At 51.4% G+C, this 27,559-nt stretch overlaps 1 protein-coding gene across 1 annotated transcript in view; it reads right to left on the bottom strand.

Moving 5' to 3' along the window:
• Positions 1-3,521: 3,521 nt before the first annotated feature.
• vps45 (vacuolar protein sorting 45 homolog) overlaps positions 3,522-27,559 on the bottom strand; it is a 56,460-nt gene continuing 32,422 nt past the window's right edge. The window contains 5 exon segments of the mRNA XM_084313064.1: positions 3,522-7,478; positions 23,397-23,528; positions 24,701-24,822; positions 25,005-25,112; positions 25,645-25,803. Coding sequence (XP_084169190.1) covers positions 7,394-7,478; positions 23,397-23,528; positions 24,701-24,822; positions 25,005-25,112; positions 25,645-25,803 — 606 coding nt within the window. The 3' untranslated portion in view covers positions 3,522-7,393.

The following is a 27,559-nucleotide window of genomic DNA, read 5'->3' as shown; positions in this document are numbered from 1 at the left end:
CATATCATGCTAATATGTCTATACTATGTACTATGCTACTATGTGATACACTCAGGCATGACACTGCTAGATGAACCACACCACTTACCCTTAGCCGCCAGAGACTTGTTTTGGATAAAAGCTAAATGACTAAATGTAACGTCCATCGGTGGCTCTGGACGTGTTGATGCTACGTACAGAGGAGAGACATGGGAACAGAGAGGATTCCTAAACTACAACATGAGTCTAGAGACACAAGACAAACACACAGCCAGCCTTTCATTCTCTACCGTTTACTGTTTTATTGATGATTCTATTTGATTTCATTTCATTTATGATATTCACAATCATGTTAAAGAGGCACTTCACCAAAAAAAAGCAATGCTAATTTATCTTGCACCGTTTTAGACAGTTATTGAGAGTAAATGAGTGGCCACCAGTGATCAGGGATGTAGAATCCTTGTGTTAATTACAGCACCATGAAATTGTGTAGATGAAAAAATAGCAACACCATGTCCAACCAACTTACTACTTATCTCTTACAGAATGACCTCCTAGACCCTAATCAGTCAGGCTTCAGGACTGGTCACTCCACAGAGACAGCCCTCATTGCGGTCACAGAGGCACTTCACTTAGCAAAAGCGAAAGGCCTCTCCTCTGTCCTGATTCTCCTAGATCTATCTGCAGCCTTCGACACAGTCAACCACCAGATCCTCCTTGCGGCCCTCGCAGGAATGGGAGTGGCTGGCTCTGCGCTGACATGGCTGTCATCATACCTCAATGACCGCTCCTACCAAGTGTCATGGAGAGGGACCCTGTCGGCCACCCGCCCCCTACGGACGGGTGTCCCCCAGGGCTCGGTTTTAGGACCCCTTCTCTTCTCCCTCTACACTAAATCACTGGGTAACATTATCACGTCTCATGGCTTCTCCTACCATTGTTATGCCGACGATACTCAACTCTTCCTCTCCTTCCCTCCCTCAGATATCCACGTCTCTGTGCGGATCTCGGCCTGTCTGTCCGACATCTCAGCCTGGATGACGTCCAACCACCTCAAACTGAACCTAAGCAAAACAGAATTGCTCCACCTGCCGGCCAAATCCTCCCCCCTAACCGACCTTTCAATCACAGTCGAGAATGCAGCTGTGACTGCGTCCCCGACCGCCAAGAACCTTGGTGTTGTCCTCGACGACCAGTTGAACTTCTCTGCTCACATCGCAGCGACGACCAGAACCTGCCGATTCCTCCTGAGCAACGTCAGAAGGATACGCCCCTTCCTGACAAAAGAAGCCACCCAACTCCTCGTCCAATCAACAGTCATCTCCCGCCTCGACTACTGCAATGCACTGCTCGCTGGCCTCCCGGCCACTGCCACTAAGCCTCTTCAACTCATTCAGAACGCAGCGGCCCGCCTGATCTCAAACCTACCGAAGTCGGCCCATGTCACCCCACTTCTTAGGGACCTGCACTGGCTCCCCATTGCTGCACGAATCCGCTTCAAGGCCCTCGACCTAGCATACCGTGCGGCAAAGGGAACCGCTCCCGCCTACCTCCGGTCAATGGTCTCTAACTACACACCCTCAAGACCCCTACGCTCTGCATCTTCTGGCCGCCTCAGACCTACTCCTATCCAAGCTCCGGGAGGGTCATCAAAGAGAAGTCGCCTATTCTCAGTCCTTGCCCCACAATGGTGGAATGAACTACCCACCCCAGTTAGGACAGCCGAATCACGTCCAATCTTTCGCCGTCGACTAAAGACGCACTTCTTCAACCATTATCTGAATTAAAAAAAAAAAAAAAAAAAAAATCTAACCCTAACTAACCGTACTGTCATGCACTTGTCCTAATAAACTAACCTACACTGTAGCACTCAACACTTTGATGAACATTGTTGCTCAGCTGATAGAGTTGTGCCCTTCCTGATGGCTTGTCGTACAGAACTTGTAAGTCGCTTTGGATAAAAGCGTCAGCTAAATGACTAAATGTAAATGTAAATGTAGGGACTGCTACCTTATAATTTCACTGAGCTGTATTTAACACAACACAAGGATTCAATGTCCCCGCATTAACTCTCAATAACTGTCAAACTAAATGAATGTGTGCAAAACTATTAAGAGTTTATGAATGTGTGCTAGGTTATGTACATAATCAGTCGGAATAGTTTTTTGGTGAAGTGGGCCTTCATGTTAGTAGGACGGTACGGGAGAGGAGAGAGGGCTCAACTGAACAGAGATTAAGAGGGAGAGAAACAACACCGTCAAACAGAGTTCACATTTATGACCTTGTCAGGAAACTCTAAGCTGTCTTCGTCATTTATATTATACCTACTGTATATATAATTTTACAACGTTTGTTCAAAAGATATCGACTGAACCTTCAAAGATCATGGAGATAACGTGAATTCTGATTCAGGGACGGGCCATCTCTTTAAACGCAGGGACGAGATAACATACTCACAAAATGTAACTTATGTATTCACCAAATTCACAAAAAAAAAATAGCCCCCTTCTAGATAAACAACACTTTTCATTTAGTCACACAAACCTGCTTTCAGAGACGCAGCAGAAATATACAAACAAGCACATGGGAATTTACAGGTGAACTCCTGAGTCAATTAAATGCTTTTTCGAGCCCAAGACCCAACAGAAACCATCCAGTCTCTGAAACAGGAACCTGGACTCATGAAACAGTGTTACACCTCTCGTCATGTGGGGATACGGCAGACGTAGGGCCGTGGTTTAAACCGCGTTACACCTCTCGTCATGTGGGGACACGGCAGACGTAGGGCCGTGGTTTAAACCGTGTTACACCTCTCGTCATGTGGGGACACGGCAAACGTAGGGCCGTGGTTTAAACCGCGTTACACCTCTCGTCATGTGGGGACACGGCAGACGTAGGGCCGTGGTTTAAACCGCGTTACACCTCTCGTCATGTGGGGACACGGCAGACGTAGGGCCGTGGTTTAAACCGTGTTACACCTCTCGTCATGTGGGGACACGGCAGACGTAGGGCCGTGGTTTAAACCGCGTTACACCTCTCGTCATGTGGGGACACGGCAGACGTAGGGCCGTGGTTTAAACCGTGTTACACCTCTCGTCATGTGGGGACACGGCAGACGTAGGGCCGTGGTTTAAACCGTGTTACACCTCTCGTCATGTGGGGACACGGCAGACGTAGGGCCGTGGTTTAAACCGTGTTACACCTCTCGTCATGTGGGGACACGGCAGACGTAGGGCCGTGGTTTAAACCGTGTTACACCTCTCGTCATGTGGGGACACGGCAGACGTAGGGCCGTGGTTTAAACCGTGTTACACCTCTCGTCATGTGGGGACACGGCAGACGTAGGGCCGTGGTTTAAACCGTGTTACACCTCTCGTCATGTGGGGACACGGCAGACGTAGGGCCGTGGTTTAAACCGTGTTACACCTCTCGTCATGTGGGGACACGGCAGACGTAGGGCCGTGGTTTAAACCGTGTTACACCTCTCGTCATGTGGGGACACGGCAGACGTAGGGCCGTGGTTTAAACCGTGTTACACCTCTCGTCATGTGGGGACACGGCAGACGTAGGGGCCGTGGTTTAAACCGTGTTACACCTCTCGTCATGTGGGAACACGGCAGACGTAGGGCCGTGGTTTAAACCGTGTTACACCTCTCGTCATGTGGGGACACGGCAGACGTAGGGCCGTGGTTTAAACCGTGTTACACCTCTCGTCATGTGGGGACACGGCAGACGTAGGGCCGTGGTTTAAACCGTGTTACACCTCTCGTCATGTGGGGACACGGCAGACGTAGGGCCGTGGTTTAAATGGTAAGTTCACCATTTGACACCTACTTCCTACTCCTCGATGATGCCGTTGAAGCGCAGTAACACAATATCACCAGAAGACGTAAATAAAGTACTTATCAACCACAGGAAAAAGGTAGATAATGTACAGCCATAAGTAATATATTTACATTTTGTATTGGCGAAAGTCCAAAACAAATGGCGTGACCTGGAGTTGAACCAACACTGATTGTGGTTTGCGGGCGAGTGCTCTCACCACTAGACTAATCCACCCTCATGATGACGATTCGTTTTAACATTTAATGGTTATGGTTAAGATATAAAGTTAAGGTTAGGTTTTGGGCGAGACTATTTCTGAAAACTGAAATCTTCTTTTGAATATGTAATATATGTACTAATTTGTAATTCGTACATTTTTGTCAATATATATATGGCTATAACATAACGTACAATTTGTACCTTTTACCTGTGGTCGATAAGTGGCACGGTGGCACAGTGGTTAGCACTGCTGCCTCACAGCAAGAAGGTCCTGGGTTCGAACCCCAGCAGGGGGCCTTTCTGTGTGGAGTTTGCATGTTCTCCCTGTGTTTGTGTAGGTTTCCTCTGGGTACTCCGGTTTCCTCCCACACCATAACGTGCATGGTAGGCAGGGACTACAGATGGAAACTAGCTAATTAGCTCAAATCTGGCACATTTACATTGATGTGGAAACTGAAGATGTTCATTAACACTTTGATCGCCATGGTTAAATTCATAATTTACCATCCCTAGCCAGCTCTATTTGTCTATGGAGAAGTTCCCCTTCTTTGCAGGGCTATAACTTTTTAAATTCTATTGCTAAATTGACATTATTATGGCCCATTCAATGTCCTATATCCATTGTTCAGGGTGTAGCAACATTATACTTTTTCATTCACATATTCATACTAAAATATGGTCTAAAGTATAAGTATGTTTTTATCGTTTTCTGCAGCTTTCTCCAGAACTTGATTTATAGCCCCAAATGCATTATATTGATGATCAAATACAGTTTGGTAGCGATCGGTGCCAGATAAAAAATTTCAACTGGAGGTACTTCTAGAAGTTACTACGTATCATCTGATGTTGGCCGGATGGGCGGGGGGTCGTTTATAATTCCGTGGGCAACGTTATATCATTCACCTAGTGTGGGTCATATGATCATCAGAGCAGTTTATATGGAACACGTTAGAAAATAACGCTGGATCTTACCGTATCTTCCTCGCGCCGTTGGACGATCAGCTTGGAGTAGACAGTTTTCGATTATGGGATGTTGATCTAGATGAACCATTTCCAGGTTGTATAATACTATATACGTCCAAATAACGTTGTTTATTGAGTTAGGGCGAGCGATTGATTATCCAGTGTGTCGAGATGGAGTCCGGCTAACGATCGCGAGTGCCCGGACGAAATATGGATGAGCACTTCCTGTTTGGCGCGTCACTTCCTGTTGGCCGATCTGCCGATCGGCCACCAGATGGCGCTCTTGAACCGTTAGAGAGTTGAGTGGAGATCAGCAGTATATCTCAGGTCCCCGGAGGAGAAATATGATTTCGATCACAGATTTTTGAAATATTGATATCAAAGACGTGTTACGGCGTCTTCGGCAGAATGAGCATGGCGGGCAATGACGAGTTACGGCGTTTCCGGCGATTAAAGTGTTAATGTGCACTGTCCCTGGGTAAAAAATAAACAAACTTAAATGTACATATTTTAAGCGAGATGGGGAGTCTGTTCTCAGCACCATCCAGCTCATCTTCACACTGGATACCAAGCTCCTCCTCAGAGAGAAGACATAAACACTTTCAACTGGAGTGAATGACATTCCCGCTGCCACGCCTGCCTTCATCTTGTTATCAACAAGTAAAGGCTTTGAACCTCAATAAAAGAAGTTGGTCAATCTAGTGATCTACGCACAAAAACGATAACTTTTTTCAGCTAAATCTCATTTGTTACAAGATTGCATAATGCAGTGTTGTATTTATAGATGAAGTAATGTTATTTCAAATGTCCGCACTCCACCCGTCTCCGGAGAATGAGCATAATGCGCGAGGAACGATCACTTAATCGGTTCACTCAAATATGTTTATGTCCGACAACAGATAGGACATGCAATTGCTGGATTTTAATTCATAATTGATCCACGATTGAGTCACATCGAAATGATCAATTGAAGGGGTCAAACGGAGGTGAACAGACGTTCACTAGAGTTGAAAATATTTCCGTCTTCCCTCCTCCTCTGTGACTCAACCGCTTCCATTCGCTTGTTGCATTTTACAAAAACAGCTAGGGTTAATTACGCCTGTGAAAAAGTACAGCATAGCCTCAACTCCCTCTGTGGTGTACGTGTCGTGTCTCACCTTGAATGTGAAGCGCATGCCAGCGAGCAGAGTAACCCCTCCCCCTCTACTGTCTCAGCTCCTCCCACCTACACCTACATGGGCATAGGTGTGTACAGGAAATACAACACGGGTAAAATGGCGAGGCGAGGTCCCAGCTCTCGGCGTTGCTACCAGCTTGGCTGGTCATTCATACTAACACAATTAGCAGTGTTAGGGGTGGGAAAACTGGTGGGTGGGGATTGGACGTTGTGGACAGCGACTCCTACAGGTCGGTTGGTGCGCCTGTACAGCAGAATCAGGAAGTGTCGGGGGCAGCGTGAGCCTCCCACGCGTTACTCCTCGCCACTGAGAGATCGCGCTGTACAGGTGAAAAGATGCAACGGCTGCCTCCTCGTGTATCGGAGGGGACACGTGATGCAAGGCTTGGTCCTCACTGCAGCCGACCAGTGGGAGGCATAGTCTAGCAATGTTCGAGACAGGGGAGGGGAGAATTGAAGGGAGAATTGGTGAGGCGAAATTGGGATGGGCGAAAAATAAGGAGAAAAAGTGGATAAAAAAAAAGACACAAAAGGAATGCAAAGTAAATGCACTGGTAAAAAGCACTACTATGGAGAAGGTGTTGCACAGACTGAAGCATGGCCCCATTGCTTTACATTAATACAAGCTTGGTTTCCAGTATGAGGAACAGCATGGATTGCGCGTTGAGAAAGGACCCTTGAACACCATCACTGAGTCGTAGGAAATAGGGCTTGGTTCAACACTCTGAACTTACAGTTTAAAACACAAACAACCAAAACATTCTGACATCGAACGTAGGATTCTCTCACTTATCAGCAGGGCTGGGCGATAACTCAGTACTATTGTTTAAATGGACTGCATTCATATAGCAGCTTTTATCCAAAGCGCTTTGCAACTTATATGCCTCACATTCACCCGTTCACTCACAGCACATTCACACACCGACGGTGAAGGCGACCGTGCAAAGGTGCCGACCTGCCCATCGGGAGTAGTTGGGGGGTAAAGTGTCTTTGCTCGAGGACACTTCGACACGTTGCCGGGACAAAGAGACAAAGAGAGAGAGGTGGAATGTTTTTAGTTTCTATGAATTCAGAAGATGTGTGTGTGTGTATGTGTGTGTGTGTGTGTGTGTGTGTGTGTGTGTGTGTGTGTGTGTGTGTGTGTGTGTGTGTGTGTGTGTGTGTGTGTGTGTGTGTGTGTGTGTGTGTGTGTGTGCGTGTATGAGTGCGTGTGTGTGTGTACATGTGTGTTTAGCGCCTGCTGCCGCTGTGACGTCCTGCTCCTTGTGCTCGGTCACCACTGTGGACCATCGATAATGTCACCTCCTCCAAGAAACTGAGAGAGAGAGAGGGAGAGAGAGAGAGATCAAAGATTTGTGACTTGGACCACCGCCACAATCTAGAAGTCAGTTTGTACATGTAAGGGTCAAAGGTCAAAATACAACAGATCAAATGGGGTCACTGACCCTACAACCCTCGGGCTGAAGGTTGTATGTCACCATCCCTCCTTCTGTAAACACTAACAATACTCCTCCTATCTAGAGCACCAGCTAGTCATCTCTCCTCTTCAAAAGGTTTTTAATTCCACCCCCCGATTCCTTTCAATACAGCGTATCGGAGTTCAATGCCTTATCAGCCCTGTTATCAAAGGCAGCCTTCTTAACCCCCCCAGATGGTGATCTTGGTTTGGATCCGATGCCTTGTCCCACAGGGAGGGCAGGAGAGGTTAAGGTTAGCTGAGACGGGTGGTTAAAAGTCCCTGAAGGCTTTACTGAGGCTTTGTGAGGCTGTGAGGCGGTATTAAGCATGAAACCACTTCTAGGTAGCAACTAAACATACATGCATGCACAAAGTGTCTCACTCACACACACACAAACACACACACACACACACACACACACACACACACACACACACACACACACACACACACACACACACACACACACACACACACACACACACACACACACACACACACACACACACACACACACACACACACACACACACACACACACACACACACACACACACACACACACACACACACACACAGGGAGAGAGCATAAGGGGTTTGCCTCAAAGCAGCATTTAAGAGCTCCATTGAAGGTGTGAGGGCCCGTGGGAAGAGGGGTCTGAATGCCAACTAAGTGCACTGAGCTTCTAGCAGGGCTCACATGGGCAGCTGCTGTCAGCTGAAGTCACAGGGAATAAAAGAGCTGGATGCTATCAGAGCCGACACAGGATACAGCCACCTGCTCGCTGCTCTGAAAATTAAACAAATAAACCACCTGCTCGCTGCTCTGAAAATTAAACAAATAAACCACCTGCTCGCTGCTCTGACAATTAAACTAAATAAACCACCTGCTCGCTGCTCTGCCAATTAAACTAAATAAACCACCTGCTCTCTGCTCTGACAATTAAACTAATAAAACACCTGCTCGCTGCTCTGACAATTAAACTAAATAAACCACCTGCTCTCTGCTCTGACAATTAAACGAATAAACCACCTGCTCTCTGCTCTGACAATTAAACAAATAAACCACCTGCTTGCTGCTCTGTCAATTAAACTAATAAACCACATGCTCTCTGCGCTCTGACAATTAAACTAATAAACCACCTGCTCTCTGCTCTGACAATTAAACGAATAAACAATGCATATGCCTGATAACTGACCGCTGACAACAGTCAAACAGTGGTGGTGGAGTTTAATCAGTTATAAAAATCATGTAAAAATACATGTCATCATCTGCAAGAAAGAAGAGCACTTTTACTCTCTCACAACCACTCTAACAACCACTCTCTCACAATCACTCTCTCACAATCACTCTCACAATCACTCTCTCACAATCACTCTCCCACAATCACTCTCTCTCTCTCTCTCTCAATCACTCTCCCACAATCACTCTCTCACTATCACACACATTCACTCTCTCTCACAATCACTCTCTCTCAACCACTCTCTCACAATCACTCTCTCACAATCACTCTCTCACAATCACTCTCCCACAATCACTCTCCCACAATCACTCTCACTAGGGCTGGATGGTATGGTCTGAAATGTATATCATGGTATAATTTGAAGCATAGACGGTAATGGTATATATCACGTTATATTCATTTATCTTAAAATGTCTATATAAATGCTTCTGAAGGGGTAAAACACTGGTATGGCGGCTATTACTGTACTCTTGTATTACTAGGACATATTTCACATAGTACAGAGGTATTTTAAGAAAATGTATTGTGCAAAACTGCAATAGAAAAATGCAAACACAAACTCTCACAAACACAATCACTCTCTCTCTCACTATCACTCACAATCACTCTCTCACTATCGCACACATTCACTCTCTCTCACAATCACTCTCTCTCAACCACTCTCTCTCAATCACTCTCGCACAATCACTCTCCCACAATCACTCTCCCACAATCACGCTCACTCTCACAAACACAATCACTCTCTCACTATCACTCTCAATCACTCTCTCAATTACTCTTTCACAACCACTCTCTCACAATCTCTCTCTCTCTCAATCACTCTCCCACAATCACTCTCTCACTATCACACACATTCACTCTCTCACAATCACTCTCTCTCAACCACTCTCTCACAATCACTCTCTCTCTCAGGCCATGGTTACACTGGGGAAAAACAGCAATGTTGTATTTTCGAATGATTACGTTTGCATGTCCAAGTTAAAAGGAAACGCCGTTTTGGCAGGAAAACGCGTTTTCCTAGCGGCAACGCTCAAGGGGTGTTTTCGTTTTGAAAACTCCCTGGCAACAGTGCCATGTAATTTGCGCAGATCAGATACGGAGCCGTTCATGCCCAATGCCCATGCGCAGTAGAGACCGACGCCAAATTCTCCCCTGGCTGGACCTCGACTCCGTCCATTAGTCCAAACATCAGAACTATTTCTGGGAGTCACTTGAAATATCGCGCTATAATTAATATAATTTGCTGTCTCCCGACACCAACCGGCCATATGGGGAGGCTATACAGGATATCAGCTGCGTCCTCCTCAGATTGCTTATTCATGTGTAACACACACGGTTATTTCCAGTGTTTACAGCAGAGCTGTCCCAAGTAGCTGCGGCTACCATGTGTTGTCTTGTCAAGTTATTGCCCAGTCCAAACTACAACAGTCTGCATACCCTTAACAATTGTGTGTATTGAGCCGTATTGTATTGTACCCATTCTGCAATCTGTTAAATAAAGTTTTCATCTATTTCTACTAGCGTTAACGTTACTACGTTAATAGCCTCGATGCTAACTATATACATGGAGAATGCCATTCACATTAGCATGTAGCTAACAACATCAGAGATCTTTTTGTGAGACTAAACTATCCGCTCTTGGTGGTAAATTGTGTTGATGTTGGTTTTGTTTCATCAACAAATGAGAGGCAGAACACACAGTGAATGTATCCGTTTTGTTTATTGCACTTTTATTGCACTTTGTTTCTTGCTGAAAAATAAATGCTACGTTGCTAAAATGGCTCACGAGAGGTATTTAAAGATGGTGGATTGTTGTTTTTTAGCAGGAAGTGTAGTGGCGAGTTCAACCCTTCTGATTGGTTGAAAATGGCCTTCATGTTTGAAATACATCGCCACCTACTGCTTTGGCATTGTACTACATGTATATACATCACTTGGTGCTCAGGAGGCAAAACGATGTCTAACTTGCCTGCCATTACGTAGCGTTCTGAAAAACGAAACTGAAACTAATCGTTCCGGCCCTAATGTAACCGCAGCCTCAATCACTCTCCCACAATCACTCTCTCACTATCACACACATTCACTCTCTCTCACAATCACTCTCTCTCAACCACTCTCACAATCACTCTCTCTCTCAATCACTCTCTCACAACAGTTCAGTGTATCTCTGTGTTAGCTGTCTGAGACAGAACAGTTCAGTGTATCTCTGTGTTAGCTGTCTGAGACAGAACAGTTCAGTGTATCTCTGTGTTAGCTGTCTGAGACAGAACAGTTCAGTGCATCTCTGTTAGCTGTAGTTGTCTGAGACAGAACAGTTCAGTGAATCACTGTGTTAGCTGTCTGAGACAGAACAGTTCAGTGTATCTGCTGCTAAAAATAAAACTTTTCATCTCAACCTGTTTTGTTATACAAACAAATTGTTAGATGCAGTCAGGTTCATTCTTATTTTACTAGGTCAGCCGATGATGGACAGATTATGTTACCACATCCAAAATCAAATGCTTTAAAGAGGACTGTTGTTTATCGTGCCATCAATCATTGGAATAACTGCCCACTGAACATAAGTAAATTGAATAGCAAAGTGTCTTTCAAATACCACCTGAGAATGCACTACTTAAATATGTGAGCAAAATATTCTGATGTTGATAATGATGTCTACAATGTTTTACTGTTTTTAGATTATCATTCATTGTGATTGTAATATGTATCTCATGTTGTTATGTTTTGTGTTTTCTGTTGTCTTTCTGTGTGGACCCCAGGAAGACTAGCTCGCCACTTAGGTGGCAGCTAATGGGGATCCTTTTAAACAATAAACAATCTCTGTGTTAGCTGTCTGAGACAGAACAGTTCATTGTATATCTGTGTTAGCTGTAGTTGTCCGAGACAGAACAGCATGTGAATCTGCTGCTAAAAATAAAACTAGAGATTGCACCTGGGCAAGGAAACTATAAGGAAGGGTTGTCACGTCAGAATATCAGTGTTCTGTTTGGTGCCAGTTATATTGAAGCATGTATTAAAATTCTAAATATACCAGCTATTTGAGGAAATATACATCAACCAATATATCAAACGTTAGCTAGTTAACAATGCAACAAATTGCAGATGATTCAGACATCCGAGGTAACAACCTGTTTAAATGATGAGGAGACGGCTGATCCCAGTCCACTCAATGTCATTCACACGCTACATGGTGACGTGATGACCCTAGGGGTGGACGGTATGGTCTAAAATTTATATCACGGTATAATTTGAAGCATAGACGGTAACAGTATATATCACGGTATCAGTGTTTCCGTTAGAATATTTTTTTTTGCCTGATAGGCAGGCTATATAAAGAATGACATCCTCAAGGCATGTAGATTTATAATATTTTAACTTAAAACTAGGCTACTTTTGCGTATACAGTGATTATATTCCAAATAAAATAAGTCCTGAGTCGAGACTCCGTGCTGCTCCCAACAATCCCAATAGTATGCAACTGCAGAGCCGCAGAGTAGGGGCGCTTTCAGGTCCGGTCACAGGCCCGCTCAACAGCGCCCCCCACCCAACGGCTGAATTGCCAATGGCTGAATTGGAGTATTGCACTGTGCGGGGGAGTAGTGGGGCATTAGTGGGGGAGTAGAGGGGGAGTAGAGGGGGAGTAGTGGGGCAGTAGTGGGGGAGTAGTGGGGGAGTAGTGGGGGAGTAGAGGGGGAGTAGTGGGGGAGTAGTGGGGGAGTAGAGGGGGAGTGGTGGGGGAGTAGTGGGGCGGTAGTGGGGGAGTAGTGGGGGGGTAGTGGGGGAGTAGAGGGGGGGTAGTGGGGGAGTAGAGGGGGAGTAGTGGGGGAGTAGTGGGGGAGTAGAGGGGCAGTAGTGGGGGAGTAGAGGGGGAGTAGTGGGGGAGTAGAGGGGGAGTAGTGGGGGAGTAGTGGGGCAGTAGAGGGGGAGTGGGGGAGTAGTGGGGGAGTAGTGGGGGAGTAGAGGGGGAGTAGTGGGGCAGTAGTGGGGGAGTAGAGGGGGAGTAGTGGGGGAGTAGTGGGGGAGTAGAGGGGGAGTAGTGGGGGAGTAGAGGGGGAGTAGTGGGGGAGTAGAGGGGGAGAAGAGGGGGAGTAGTGGGGGAGTAGAGGGGGAGTAGTGGGGGAGTAGTGGGGGTATAGTGGGGGAGTAGAGGGGGAGAAGAGGGGGAGTAGTGGGGGAGTAGAGGGGGAGTAGAGGGGGAGTGGGGGAGTAGTGGGGGAGTAGTGGGGGAGTAGAGGGGGAGTAGTGGGGGAGTAGTGGGGGAGTAGAGGGGGAGTAGAGGGGGAGTAGTGGGGGAGTAGAGGGGGAGTAGTGGGGGAGTAGAGGGGGAGTAGTGGGGGAGTAGAGGGGGAGTAGTGGGGCAGTAGAGGGGGAGTAGAGGGGGAGTAGTGGGGCAGTAGAGGGGGAGTAGTGGGGCAGTAGAGGGGGAGTAGTGGGGGAGTAGAGGGGGAGTAGAGGGGGAGTAGTGGGGGAGTAGAGGGGGAGTAGTGGGGGAGTAGTGGGGCAGTAGAGGGGGAGTAGAGGGGGAGTAGTGGGGGAGTAGTGGGGGAGTAGAGGGGGAGTAGTGGGGGAGTAGTGGGGCAGTAGTGGGGGAGTAGAGGGGGAGTAGTGTGGGGGTAGAGGGGGAGTAGAGGGGGAGTAGTGGGGGAGTAGAGGGGGAGTAGTGGGGGAGTAGTGGGGCAGTAGAGGGGGAGTAGTGGGGGAGTAGTGGGGCAGTAGAGGGGGAGTAGAGGGGGAGTAGTGGGGGAGTAGAGGGGGAGTAGAGGGGGAGTAGTGGGGGAGTAGAGGGGGAGTAGTGGGGGAGTAGAGGGGGAGTAGTGGGGGAGTAGTGGGGGAGTAGAGGGGGAGTAGTGGGGGGGTAGTGGGGGAGTAGAGGGGGAGTAGAGGGGCAGTAGTGGGGGAGTAGTGGGGGAGTAGAGGGGGAGTAGAGGGGGAGTAGTGGGGGAGTAGTGGGGGAGTAGAGGGGCAGTAGTGGGGGAGTAGAGGGGGAGTGGGGGAGTAGAGGGGGAGTGGGGGAGTAGAGGGGGAGTAGTGGGGGAGTAGAGGGGCAGTAGTGGGGGAGTAGAGGGGGAGTAGTGGGGGAGTAGTGGGGGAGTAGAGGGGGAGTAGTGGGGGAGTAGTGGGGCAGTAGTGGGGGAGTAGTGGGGGGGTAGTGGGGGAGTAGAGGGGGAGTAGAGGGGCAGTAGTGGGGGAGTAGTGGGGGAGTAGAGGGGGAGTAGAGGGGGAGTAGTGGGGGAGTAGTGGGGGAGTAGAGGGGCAGTAGTGGGGGAGTAGAGGGGGAGTGGGGGAGTAGAGGGGGAGTGGGGGAGTAGAGGGGGAGTAGTGGGGGAGTAGAGGGGCAGTAGTGGGGGAGTAGAGGGGGAGTAGTGGGGGAGTAGTGGGGGAGTAGTGGGGGAGTAGTGGGGCAGTAGTGGGGGAGTAGTGGGGGAGTAGAGGGGCAGTAGTGGGGGAGTAGAGGAGGAGTAGTGGGGGAGTAGAGGGGGAGTAGTGGGGGAGTAGAGGGAGAGTAGTGGGGGAGTAGAGGGGGAGTAGAGGGGGAGTAGTGGGGGAGTAGAGGGGGAGTGGGGGAGTAGAGGGGGAGTAGAGGGGGGGTAGTGGGGGAGTAGAGGGGGAGTAGTGGGGGAGTAGAGGGGGAGTAGTGGGGGAGTAGAGGGGGAGTAGTGGGGGAGTAGAGGGGGAGTGGGGGAGTAGAGGGGGAGTAGAGGGGGGGTAGTGGGGGAGTAGAGGGGCAGTAGTGGGGGAGTAGAGGGGGAGTAGTGGGGGAGTAGTGGGGGAGTAGAGGGGGAGTAGTGGGGCAGTAGTGGGGGAGTAGAGGGGGAGTAGAGGGGGAGTAGTGGGGCAGTAGTGGGGGAGTAGTGGGGGAGTAGAGGGGGAGTAGAGGGGGAGTAGTGGGGCAGTAGAGGGGGAGTAGAGGGGGAGTAGTGGGGGAGTAGTGGGGCAGTAGAGGGGGAGTAGTGGGGCAGTAGAGGGGGAGTAGAGGGGGAGTAGTGGGGGAGTAGAGGGGGAGTAGTGGGGGAGTAGAGGGGGAGTAGTGGGGGGGTAGTGGGGGAGTAGAGGGGGAGTAGAGGGGCAGTAGAGGGGGAGTAGTGGGGGAGTAGTGGGGGAGTAGAGGGGGAGTAGAGGGGGAGTAGTGGGGGAGTAGTGGGGGAGTAGAGGGGCAGTAGTGGGGGAGTAGAGGGGGAGTGGGGGAGTAGAGGGGGAGTAGTGGGGGAGTAGTGGGGGAGTAGAGGGGCAGTAGTGGGGGAGTAGAGGGGGAGTAGAGGGGGAGTAGTGGGGGAGTAGAGGGGGAGTGGGGGAGTAGAGGGGGAGTAGTGGGGGAGTAGTGGGGGAGTAGAGGGGCAGTAGTGGGGGAGTAGAGGGGGAGTAGTGGGGGAGTAGAGGGGGAGTAGAGGGGGAGTAGTGGGGGAGTAGTGGGGCAGTAGTGGGGGAGTAGTGGGGGAGTAGAGGGGCAGTAGTGGGGGAGTAGAGGGGGAGTAGTGGGGGAGTAGAGGGGGAGTAGTGGGGGAGTAGAGGGGGAGTAGTGGGGGACTAGAGGGGGAGTAGTGGGGGAGTAGAGGGGGAGTGGGGGAGTAGAGGGGGAGTAGAGGGGGGGTAGAGGGGGAGTAGTGGGGGAGTAGTGGGGGAGTAGAGGGGGAGTAGAGGGGGGGTAGTGGGGGAGTAGAGGGGCAGTAGTGGGGGAGTAGAGGGGGAGTAGTGGGGGAGTAGTGGGGGAGTAGAGGGGGAGTAGTGGGGCAGTAGAGGGGGAGTGGGGGAGTAGTGGGGGAGTAGTGGGGGAGTAGTGGGAGAGTAGTGGGGGAGTAGTGGGGGAGTAGAGGGGGAGTAGTGGGGGAGTAGAGGGGGAGTAGTGGGGAGTAGAGGGGGAGTAGTGGGGGTGTAGTGGGGGAGTAGAGGGGGAGAAGAGGGGGAGTAGTGGGGGAGTAGTGGGGGAGTAGAGGGGGAGTAGAGGGGGAGTAGTGGGGGAGTAGTGGGGGAGTAGAGGGGGAGTAGAGGGGGAGTAGTGGGGGAGTAGAGGGGGAGTAGTGGGGGAGTAGAGGGGCAGTAGTGGGGGAGTAGAGGGGGAGTAGTGGGGGAGTAGAGGGGGAGTAGAGGGGGAGTAGTGGGGGAGTAGAGGGGGAGTAGTGGGGGAGTAGAGGGGGAGTAGTGGGGGAGTAGAGGGGGAGTAGAGGGGGAGTAGTGGGGGAGTAGAGGGGGAGTAGTGGGGGAGTAGAGGGGGAGTAGTGGGGGGAGTAGTGGGAGAGTAGAGGGGGAGTAGTGGGGGAGTAGAGGGGGAGTAGTGGGGGAGTAGTGGGGGAGTAGAGGGGGAGTAGAGGGGGAGTAGTGGGGGAGTAGAGGGGGAGTAGTGGGGGAGTAGAGGGGGAGTAGTGGGGGAGTAGAGGGGGAGTAGAGGGGGAGTAGTGGGGGAGTAGTGGGGGAGACAAGTAGAGGGGGAGTAGTGGGGGAGTAGAGGGGGAGTAGTGGGGGAGTAGAGGGGGAGTAGTGGGGGAGTAGAGGGGGAGTAGTGGGGGAGTAGAGGGGGAGTAGTGGGGCAGTAGAGGGGGAGTAGTGGGGGAGTAGAGGGGGAGTAGTGGGGGAGTAGTGGGGCAGTAGAGGGGGAGTAGTGGGGGGGTAGTGGGGGAGTAGAGGGGGAGTAGTGGGGGAGTAGTGGGGAGTAGAGGGGGAGTAGTGGGGGAGTAGAGGGGGAGTAGTGGGGCAGTAGAGGGGGAGTAGTGGGGGAGTAGAGGGGGAGTAGTGGGGGAGTAGAGGGGGAGTAGTGGGGCAGTAGAGGGGGAGTAGAGGGGGAGTAGTGGGGGAGTAGTGGGGCAGTAGTGGGGGAGTAGTGGGGGAGTAGTGGGGCAGTAGTGGGGGAGTAGTGGGGGAGTAGTGGGGCAGTAGTGGGGGAGTAGTGGGGGGGGAGTGGGGAGTAGAGGGGGAGTAGTGGGGGAGTAGTGGGGGAGTAGAGGGGGAGTAGTGGGGGAGTAGAGGGGGAGTAGTGGGGGAGTAGAGGGGGAGTAGAGGGGGAGTAGTGGGGCAGTAGTGGGGAGTAGTGGGGGAGTAGTGGGGGGGTAGAGGGGGAGTGGGGGAGTAGAGGGGGAGTGGGGGAGTAGTGGGGGAGTAGTGGGGAGTAGTAGGGGGAGTGGGGGAGTAGTGGGGGAGTAGAGGGGGAGTAGAGGGGGAGTGGGGGAGTAGTGGGGGAGTAGAGGGGGAGTAGAGGGGGAGTAGTGGGGGAGTAGAGGGGCAGTAGTGGGGGAGTAGTGGGGGAGTAGAGGGGGAGTAGTGGGGCAGTAGAGGGGGAGTAGTGGGGCAGTAGAGGGGGAGTAGAGGGGGAGTAGTGGGGGAGTAGTGGGGCAGTAGTGGGGGAGTAGAGGGGGAGTAGTGGGGCAGTAGAGGGGGAGTAGTGGGGGAGTAGTGGGGCAGTAGAGGGGGAGTAGAGGGGGAGTAGTGGGGGAGTAGAGGGGGAGTAGAGGGGGAGTAGTGGGGGAGTAGAGGGGGAGTAGTGGGGGAGTAGAGGGGGAGTAGTGGGGGAGTAGAGGGGGAGTAGAGGGGGAGTAGTGGGGGAGTAGAGGGGGAGTAGTGGGGGAGTAGAGGGGGAGTAGTGGGGGAGTAGTGGGAGAGTAGAGGGGGAGTAGTGGGGGAGTAGAGGGGGAGTAGTGGGGGAGTAGTGGGGGAGTAGAGGGGGAGTAGAGGGGGAGTAGTGGGGGAGTAGTGGGGGAGTAGAGGGGGAGTAGTGGGGGAGTAGAGGGGGAGTAGTGGGGGAGTAGAGGGGGAGTAGAGGGGGAGTAGTGGGGGAGTAGAGGGGGAGTAGTGGGGGAGTAGTGGGGGAGACAAGTAGAGGGGGAGTAGTGGGGGAGTAGTGGGGGAGTAGAGGGGGAGTAGAGGGGCACTAGTGGGGGAGTAGAGGGGCAGTAGTGGGGGAGTAGTGGGGGAGTAGAGGGGGAGTAGTGGGGGAGTAGAGGGGGAGTGGGGGAGTAGAGGGGGAGTAGTGGGGGAGTAGAGGGGGAGTAGTGGGGGAGTAGAGGGGGAGTAGTGGGGGAGTAGAGGGGGAGTAGTGGGGGAGTAGAGGGGGAGTAGTGGGGGAGTAGAGGGGGAGTGGGGGAGTAGAGGGGGAGTAGTGGGGGGGTAGTGGGGGAGTAGAGGGGGAGTGGGGGAGTAGTGGAGGAGTAGAGGGGGAGTGGGGGAGTAGAGGGGGAGTAGTGGGGGAGTAGAGGGGGAGTAGTGGGGAGTAGTGGGGGAGTAGAGGGGGAGTAGTGGGGGAGTAGAGGGTGAGTGGGGGAGTAGTGGGGGAGTAGTGGGGGAGTAGAGGGTGAGTGGGGGAGTAGTGGGGGAGTAGAGGGGGAGTAGTGGGGGAGTAGAGGGGGAGTGGGGGAGTAGAGGGGGAGTAGTGGGGGAGTAGAGGGGGAGTAGTGGGGGAGTAGAGGGGGAGTAGAGGGGGAGTAGTGGGGCAGTAGTGGGGGAGTAGAGGGGGAGTAGTGGGGGAGTAGTGGGGGAGTAGAGGGGGAGTAGTGGGGGAGTAGTGGGGGAGTAGTGGGGCAGTAGTGGGGGAGTAGAGGGGGAGTAGTGGGGGAGTAGAGGGGGAGTAGTGGGGGAGTAGTGGGGCAGTAGAGGGGGAGTAGTGGGGGAGTAGAGGGGGAGTAGTGGGGGAGTAGAGGGGGAGTAGTGGGGGAGTAGAGGGGGAGTAGTGGGGGAGTAGGGGGGAGTAGTGGGGGAGTAGAGGGGGAGTAGTGGGGGAGTAGTGGGGCAGTAGTGGGGGAGTAGAGGGGGAGTAGTGGGGCAGTAGAGGGGGAGTAGTGGGGGAGTAGAGGGGGAGTAGAGGGGGAGTAGTGGGGGAGTAGAGGGGGAGTAGTGGGGGAGTAGTGTGGGAGTAGAGGGGGAGTAGAGGGGGAGTAGTGGGGGAGTAGAGGGGGAGTAGTGGGGGAGTAGAGGGGGAGTAGTGGGGGAGTAGAGGGGGAGTAGTGGGGGAGTAGTGGGGGAGTAGAGGGGGAGTAGTGGGGGAGTAGAGGGGGAGTGGGGGAGTAGAGGGGGAGTAGTGGGGGAGTAGAGGGGGAGTAGTGGGGAGTAGAGGGGGAGTAGTGGGGGAGTAGTGGGGGAGTAGAGGAGTAGTGGGGGGAGTAGTGGGGGAGTAGTGGGGGAGTAGAGGAGTAGTGGGGGGAGTAGTGGGGGAGTAGTGGGGCAGTAGTGGGGGAGTAGAGGGGGAGTAGTGGGGGAGTAGTGGGGGAGTAGAGGGGCAGTAGTGGGGGAGTAGTGGGGGAGTAGTGGGGCAGTAGTGGTGGAGTAGTGGGGGAGTAGAGGGGGAGTAGAGGGGGAGTAGAGGAGTAGTGGGGGAGTAGTGGGGCAGTAGAGGGGGAGTAGTGGGGGAGTAGTGGGGGAGTAGTGGGGGAGTAGTGGGGCAGTAGTGGGGGAGTAGTGGGGGAGTAGAGGGGGAGTAGAGGGGGAGTAGTGGGGGAGTAGAGGAGTAGTGGGGGAGTAGTGGGGGAGTAGTGGGGCAGTAGTGGGGGAGTAGAGGGGGAGTAGTGGGGGAGTAGTGGGGGAGTAGTGGGGCAGTAGTGGGGGAGTAGTGGGGGAGTAGAGGGGGAGTAGTGGGGGAGTAGAGGAGTAGTGGGGGAGTAGTGGGGGAGTAGTGGGGCAGTAGTGGGGGAGTAGTGGGGGAGTAGTGGGGGAGTAGTGGGGGAGTAGAGGGGCAGTAGTGGGGGAGTAGTGGGGGAGTAGTGGGGCAGTAGTGGGGGAGTAGTGGGGGAGTAGAGGGGGAGTAGAGGGGGAGTAGTGGGGCAGTAGTGGGGGAGTAGAGGGGGAGTAGTGGGGGAGTAGAGGGGGAGTAGTGGGGGAGTAGGGGGGAGTAGTGGGGGAGTAGAGGGGGAGTAGAGGGGGAGTAGTGGGGGAGTAGAGGGTGCTGTATCCAACCAACTTACTGCTTATCTCTTACAGAATGACCTCCTAGACCCTAATCAGTCAGGCTTCAGGACTGGTCACTCCACAGAGACAGCCCTCATTGCGGTCACAGAGGCACTTCACTTAGCAAAAGCGAAAGGCCTCTCCTCTGTCCTGATTCTCCTAGATCTATCTGCAGCCTTCGACACAGTCAACCACCAGATCCTCCTTGCGGCCCTCGCAGGAATGGGAGTGGCTGGCTCTGCGCTGACATGGCTGTCATCATACCTCAATGACCGCTCCTACCAAGTGTCATGGAGAGGGACCCTGTCGGCCACCCGCCCCCTGCGGACGGGTGTCCCCCAGGGCTCGGTTTTAGGACCCCTTCTCTTCTCCCTCTACACTAAATCACTGGGTAACATTATCACGTCTCATGGCTTCTCCTACCATTTGTTATGCCGACGATACTCAACTCTTCCTCTCCTTCCCTCCCTCAGATATCCACGTCTCTGAGCGGATCTCGGCCTGTCTGTCCAACATCTCCGCCTGGATGACGTCCAACCACCTCAAACTGAACCTAAGCAAAACAGAATTGCTCCACCTGCCGGCCAAATCCTCCCCCCTAACCGACCTTTCAATCACAGTCGAGAATGCAGCTGTGACTGCGTCCCCGACCGCCAAGAACCTTGGTGTTGTCCTCGACGACCAGTTGAACTTCTCTGCTCACATCGCAGCGACGACCAGAACCTGCCGATTCCTCCTGAGCAACGTCAGAAGGATCCGCCCCTTCCTGACAAAAGAAGCCACCCAACTCCTCGTCCAATCAACAGTCATCTCCCGCCTCGACTACTGCGATGCACTGCTCGCTGGCCTCCCGGCCACTGCCACTAAGCCTCTTCAACTCATTCAGAACGCAGCGGCCCGCCTGATCTCAAACCTACCGAAGTCGGCCCATGTCACCCCACTTCTTAGGGACCTGCACTGGCTCCCCATTGCTGCACGAATCCGCTTCAAGGCCCTCGACCTAGCATACCGTGCGGCAAAGGGAACCGCTCCCGCCTACCTCCGGTCAATGGTCTCTAACTACACACCCTCAAGACCCCTACGCTCTGCATCTTCTGGCCGCCTCAGACCTACTCCTATCCAAGCTCCGGGAGGGTCATCAAAGAGAAGTCGCCTATTCTCAGTCCTTGCCCCACAATGGTGGAATGAACTACCCACCCCAGTTAGGACAGCCGAATCACGTCCAATCTTTCGCCGTCGACTAAAGACGCACTTCTTCAACCATTATCTAAATTAAAAAAAAAAAAAAAAAATCTAACCCTAACTAACTGTACTGTCATGCACTTGTCCTAATAAACTAACCTACACTGTAGCACTCAACACTTTGATGAACATTGTTACTCAGCTGATAGAGTTGTGCCCTTCCTGATGGCTTGTCGTACAGAACTTGTAAGTCGCTTTGGATAAAAGCGTCAGCTAAATGACTAAATGTAAATGTAAATGTAGTGGGGGAGTAGAGGGTGAGTGGGGGAGTAGTGGGGGAGTAGTGGGGCAGTAGTGGGGGAGTAGAGGGGGAGTAGAGGGGGAGTAGTGGGGGAGTAGAGGGGGAGTAGTGGGGGAGTAGAGGGGGAGTAGTGGGGGAGTAGAGGGGGAGTAGTGGGGGGGTAGAGGGGGAGTAGTGGGGGAGTAGAGGGGGAGTGGGGGAGTAGTGGGGCAGTAGAGGGGGAGTAGTGGGGGGGTAGTGGGGGAGTAGAGGGGGAGTAGTGGGGGGGTAGAGGGGGAGTGGGGGAGTAGTGGGGCAGTAGAGGGGGAGTAGTGGGGGGGTAGTGGGGGAGTAGTGGGGGGGTAGTGGGGGAGTAGTGGCGGAGTAGAGGGGGAGTAGTGGGGGAGTAGAGGGGGAGTAGTGGGGGAGTAGAGGGAGAGTAGTGGGGGAGTAGAGGGGGAGTAGTGGGGGAGTAGTGGGGGAGTAGAGGGGGAGTAGAGGGGGAGTAGTGGGGGAGTAGAGGGGGAGTAGTGGGGGAGTAGAGGGGGAGTAGTGGGGGAGTAGAGGGGGAGTAGAGGGGGAGTAGTGGGGGAGTAGTGGGGGAGTAGAGGGGGAGTAGTGGGGGAGTAGAGGGGGAGTAGTGGGGGAGTAGAGGGGGAGTAGAGGGGGAGTAGTGGGGGAGTAGAGGGGGAGTAGTGGGGGAGTAGTGGGGGAGTAGTGGGGCAGTAGTGGGGGAGTAGTGGGGGAGTAGAGGGGGAGTAGTGGGGGAGTAGAGGGGGAGTAGTGGGGGAGTAGAGGGGGAGTAGTGGGGGGAGTAGTGGGGGAGTAGTGGGGGAGTAGTGGGGGGGGTAGTGGGGGAGTAGAGGGGGAGTAGAGGGGGAGTAGTGGGGGAGTAGAGGGGGAGTAGTGGGGGAGTAGAGGGGGAGTAGAGGGGGAGTAGAGGGGGAGTAGTGGGGGAGTAGAGGGGGAGTAGTGGGGGAGTAGAGGGGGAGTAGTGGGGGAGTAGAGGGGGAGTAGTGGGGGAGTAGAGGGGGAGTAGTGGGGGAGTAGTGGGAGAGTAGAGGGGGAGTAGTGGGGGAGTAGTGGGGGAGTAGAGGGGGAGTAGTGGGGGAGTAGAGGGGGAGTAGTGGGGGAGTAGAGGGGGAGTAGTGGGGGAGTAGTGGGGGAGTAGTGGGGCAGTAGTGGGGGAGTAGTGGGGGAGTAGAGGGGGAGTAGTGGGGGAGTAGAGGGGGAGTAGTGGGGGAGTAGTGGGGGAGTAGAGGGGCAGTAGTGGGGGAGTAGAGGGGGAGTAGTGGGGGAGTAGTGCACACACACACACACACGCTAGGGTAGTCAGAACAATGAATTTGAAATTGCTAATCAAATGTAAAATAACAATAATAAAAAAGATAGTAATATTACAAAATAATAATAAAAAAATTGATAATAATAAAAAGTACTAGTAATAATAATAATAATCATAATAATTTCCTGTTGGTACATCCCATAATAGCAAAAACACCACACAATGAACATAACTAACTCATTACATTTATATAGCGCTTTTCTAGACACTCAAAGCGTTCCCCACAATGTAGGGTGGAAATTGCCTCCTTCACCACCACTGGTAGCACTCAACCTTGGGCTACCCAGGCTCAATGGCTGCCATACACTGGCACCCGGCACACATCACACTACACAATGGCTGACCGGCTCAGGAGACAGGGATTGATATCAGCCAATTAAGGGGGAGGGATGATTAGGTGGTCTGATTGGGAATTTGGCCAGGAACGTCGGGGAACCCCCTACTCTTTACGATAGGTGTCCTGGGTTCTTTAACGACCGAATTCAGTCAGGACCTCGGTTTAGCATCTCACCCGAAGGACGGCACTTGCAGCTATACGGTGTCCCCATCACCGTAACAGGGGCATTGTTACTGAGAAGTCCAGAGGACAGAGTGCCCCCTACTGGACAACAACACCACCACTTTCCGACAGCAGCCTTGACCGGGGCTCGAACCGGTAATCTTGAGCTCTACTCATGTAGCCACGCTGCCGGACAGCGTGAACGGATTAACATGTTCATCTTAAGCGTTTTACGGCTGCTTTGATGTGGTAATAATATGGACACGGTATAATTGATATTCTAATTTAATTAGAATTTGCCAAAGACAAATGGGATTCTGAGGGACAACTGAAAGCTCCATCACACACACGTGGTACTGACCTCTTGGTGTTGTGGATGGTAGTCCCTCCCAGTACGATACGGACCCCCGGCATGGTGCGGTTCAGGTTGTAGACCGCGAGGGCTTCTTCATATGTAGCTCCTCCTATTACAAACACTATGATGTCCTGAGGTCTGAGAGAGAGAGAGAGAGAGAGAGAGAGAGAGAGAGAGAGAGAGAGAGAGAGAGAGAGAGAGAGAGAGAGAGAGAGAGAGAGAGAGAGAGAGAGAGAGAGAGAGAGAGAGAGAGAGAGAGAGAGGAGACAGAGAGAGAGAAATTATCTTATTGTATTATTCATTATTCATTTATTTTGTCTTACTTGCAATGCTTTGGCAACATAACATTATATTGTCCTGCCAATAAAGCTAATTTTGAATTTCGAATTCAGAGAGAGGGAGAAGGAGAGAGAAAGAGAGAGAGAGGGGGTAGGAGATAAAGGAGAGAGCGAGATAGAGGGGGAGAGAGAAGGAGAGAGGGAGGGAGAAAGAGAGGGGGAGAAGGAAAGAGAGAGGGAGGGAGAAAGAGAGAGAGAAAAGGAGAAAGAGGGAGATAAGGGGAGAGGGAGATAGAGGGGGAGAGAGAGGTGGAAAGGGAGAGAGGGAGGGAGAAAGAGAGGGAGAAAGGGACAGAGGAGAGAGGGGGAGGAGAGAGGGAGAAAGAGACAGAGAAAGAGGGAGAGGGGGAGAAGGAGAGAGAGGGATGTACACAATATATACCTCTCTCAGAGTACTATATATACCTGTCTCTCAGAGTACTATATATACCTGTCTCTCAGAGTACTGTATATACCTGTCTCTCAGAGTACTATATATACCTGTCTCTCAGAGTACTGTATATACCTGTCTCTCAGAGTACTGTATATACCTGTCTCTCAGAGTACTATATATACCTGTCTCTCAGAGTACTAAATATACCTGTCGCTCAGAGTACTGTATATACCTGTCTCTCAGAGTACTATATATACCTGTCTCTCAGAGTACTGTATATACCTGTCTCTCAGAGTACTGTATATACCTGTCTCTCAGAGTACTGTATATACCTGTCTCTCAGAGTACTGTATATACCTGTCTCTCAGAGTACTGTATATACCTGTCTCTCAGAGTACTGTATATACCTGTCTCTCAGAGTACTGTATACCTGTCTCTCAGAGTACTATATATACCTGTCTCTCAGAGTACTATATATACCTGTCTCTCAGAGTACTGTATACCTGTCTCTCAGAGTACTATATATACCTGTCTCTCAGAGTACTATATATACCTGTCTCAGAGTACTGTATATACCTGTCTCTCAGAGTACTGTATACCTGTCTCTCAGAGTACTAGCTCCCAGGTAGGGGAACTGAGAGTCCTTCAGCCTTCCTTTGATCAGCTGGTCCAGAGTGTCGTGGACCAATGGCTGGTGTTGGGTATACACATTCTCTACACCCTACACACACACACACACACACACACACACACACACACACACACACACACACACACACACACACACACGCAAGACACATGTAAAAATGTAAATATGCTATATAATAACAAATATTGTATTTATAATACTTAATAATACTGTATAATATTTATAATACGTTATAACTCTGTGTGTGTGTCTACCTTGAGTCCCTTGAAGAACTGTTTGGTGATGGCAACGGCGTCGGTTGGCGTGATGAGGTCAGTTCCTCTGACTCTCTTCCCTCCGTACTCTATCACCGACTGAACCATCTAGAACACAAAACACATTATCACTAATAATAATAATAATAATAGTTAGAACCAGGGAGGACCTCCTCCCATCCCTAGTTAGAACCAGGGGGGACCTCCTCCCATCCCTAGTTAGAACCAGGGGGGACCTCCTCCCATCCCTAGTTAGAACCAGGGGGACCTCCTCTCATCCCTAGTTAGAACCAGGGGGACCTCCTTCCATCCCTAGTTAGAACCAGGGGGGACCTCCTCCCATCCCTAGTTAGAACCAGGGGGGACCTCCTCCCATCCCTAGTTAGAACCAGGGGGACCTCCTCTCATCCCTAGTTAGAACCAGGGGGACCTCCTTCCATCCCTAGTTAGAACCAGGGGGGACCTCCTCCCATCCCCAGTTAGAACCAGGGGGACCTCCTCTCATCCCTAGTTAGAACCAGGGGGGACCTCCTCTCATCCCTAGTTAGAACCAGGGGGGACCTCCTCCCATCCCTAGTTAGAACCAGGGGGACCTCCTCTCATCCCTAGTTAGAACCATGGGGGACCTCCTCCTCCTCACCTTGCGGTGTCGGTCGGTCACTCCCTTGCGGCTGAGCTCCTCCATGAGACCTGGTAAGACGCTGTTGCTGTGCCGTTCGTAGCGCAGCGCGTAGAGCATCACGAGCCGCACCGCGTCCAGCTCGCACACACGAGGGTTCTGCAGCAGGCGCCGCACGTTCTGCACCACAGGAGGTCAGAGGGTGACATGTTAGAGGGTGACATGTTAGAGGGTGACATGTTAGAGGGTGACATGTCAGAGTGTGACATGTTAGAGGGTGACATGTTAGAGTGTGACATGTCGGGTGACATGTCAGAGGGTGACATGTTAGAGGGTGACATGTCAGAGGGTCACATGTTAGAGGGTGACATGTTAGAGGGTGACATGTTAGAGGGTGACATGTCAGAGGGTAACATGTTAGAGTGTGACATGTCAGAGGGTGACATGTTAGTGTGACATGTTAGAGGGTGACATGTTAGAGGGTGACATGTCAGAGGGTCACATGTTAGAGTGTGACATGTCAGAGGGTGACATGTTAGAGGGTGACATGTTAGACGGTGACATGTTAGAGGGTGACATGTTAGAGGGTGACATGTTAGAGTGTGACATGTCAGAGGGTCACATGTTAGAGGGTGACATGTTAGAGGGTGACATGTTAGAGGGTGACATGTTAGAGGGTGACATGTTAGAGGGTGACATGTCAGAGGGTCACATGTTAGAGGGTGACATGTTAGAGGGTGACATGTTAGAGGGTGACATGTCAGAGGGTGACATGTTAGAGGGTGACATGTTAGAGGGTGACATGTTAGAGGGTAACATGTTAGAGGGTAACATGTTAGAGGGTGACATGTGACATGTTAGAGGGTGACATGTTAGAGGGTGACATGTTAGAGTGACATGTTAGAGGGTAACATGTTAGAGGGTAACATGTTAGAGTGTGACATGTTAGAGGGTGACATGTTAGAGGGTGACATGTTAGAGGGTGACATGTTAGAGGGTGACATGTTAGAGGGTAACATGTTAGAGGGTAACATGTTAGAGGGTAACATGTTAGAGTGTGACATGTTAGAGGGTGACATGTTAGAGTGTCACATGTTAGAGGGTGACACGTTAGAGGGTGACATGTTAGAGTGTGACATGTTAGAGGGTAACATGTTAGAGGGTGACATGTTAGAGTGTGACATGTCAGAGGGTAACATGTTAGAGGGTGACATGTTAGAGGGTAACATGTTAACACTTTGATTGCCACACACGAGTTTTCTCGGATTTATAATTGAAGTGGCTAATCCTTCATACATTTCCATTTAGCCACTGGAGTTAGTTGCAGATTTGGCCGACGCGCATTCATCATAAAGCACTCAGAGATGATGTAAGTAGATTGACATTTATTAAACATAAACTCCGGTTGACTTTGCTAAACTAAATAAAATAATATCGAACAGGATCTTGACAAAGTAAATGATATAATTGGTCTGGCTTGATGCGGTCGAAAAACTATTGCACACCAAACGCCGCTGTCTAACTCAGCTGTCAGACAGTTCATTCACTGATTTGAAGCCTCCCAAAGGGGGGGGGGGGGGTGCATCTATGAGTGAATCTATGCCACGCCCCCACAGTCATCAACAGATAAGTGTCCAGGTAATATCTATTTCAAGATTAATTTAAATCATACAGGTAAATACAATTTCATATCAATTATTAATATAATCCATAAATCAAAATATATATTATGTTACATGTTTCCCATTAAACTCAAATTGGGTCAATATGGCTCCAACATACCGGCCCCTAATTGGAGACACTATAGAAAAAACAATTATAGTTATCAATAACATTAAATGGAGCCAGAGTGCACACGTAAAAATATAAACATGAAATACCAGAAAGCAATTAATTACATTAGTAATGTTCAATACAGTCATTATCTTTTCTAATT

The sequence above is a fragment of the Notolepis coatsorum genome, assembly GCF_963971535.1.
Source record: "Notolepis coatsorum genome assembly, chromosome: 4".
Lineage (NCBI taxonomy): Eukaryota > Metazoa > Chordata > Actinopteri > Aulopiformes > Paralepididae > Notolepis > Notolepis coatsorum.
This window is presented reverse-complemented; position numbering and strand designations above follow the sequence as displayed.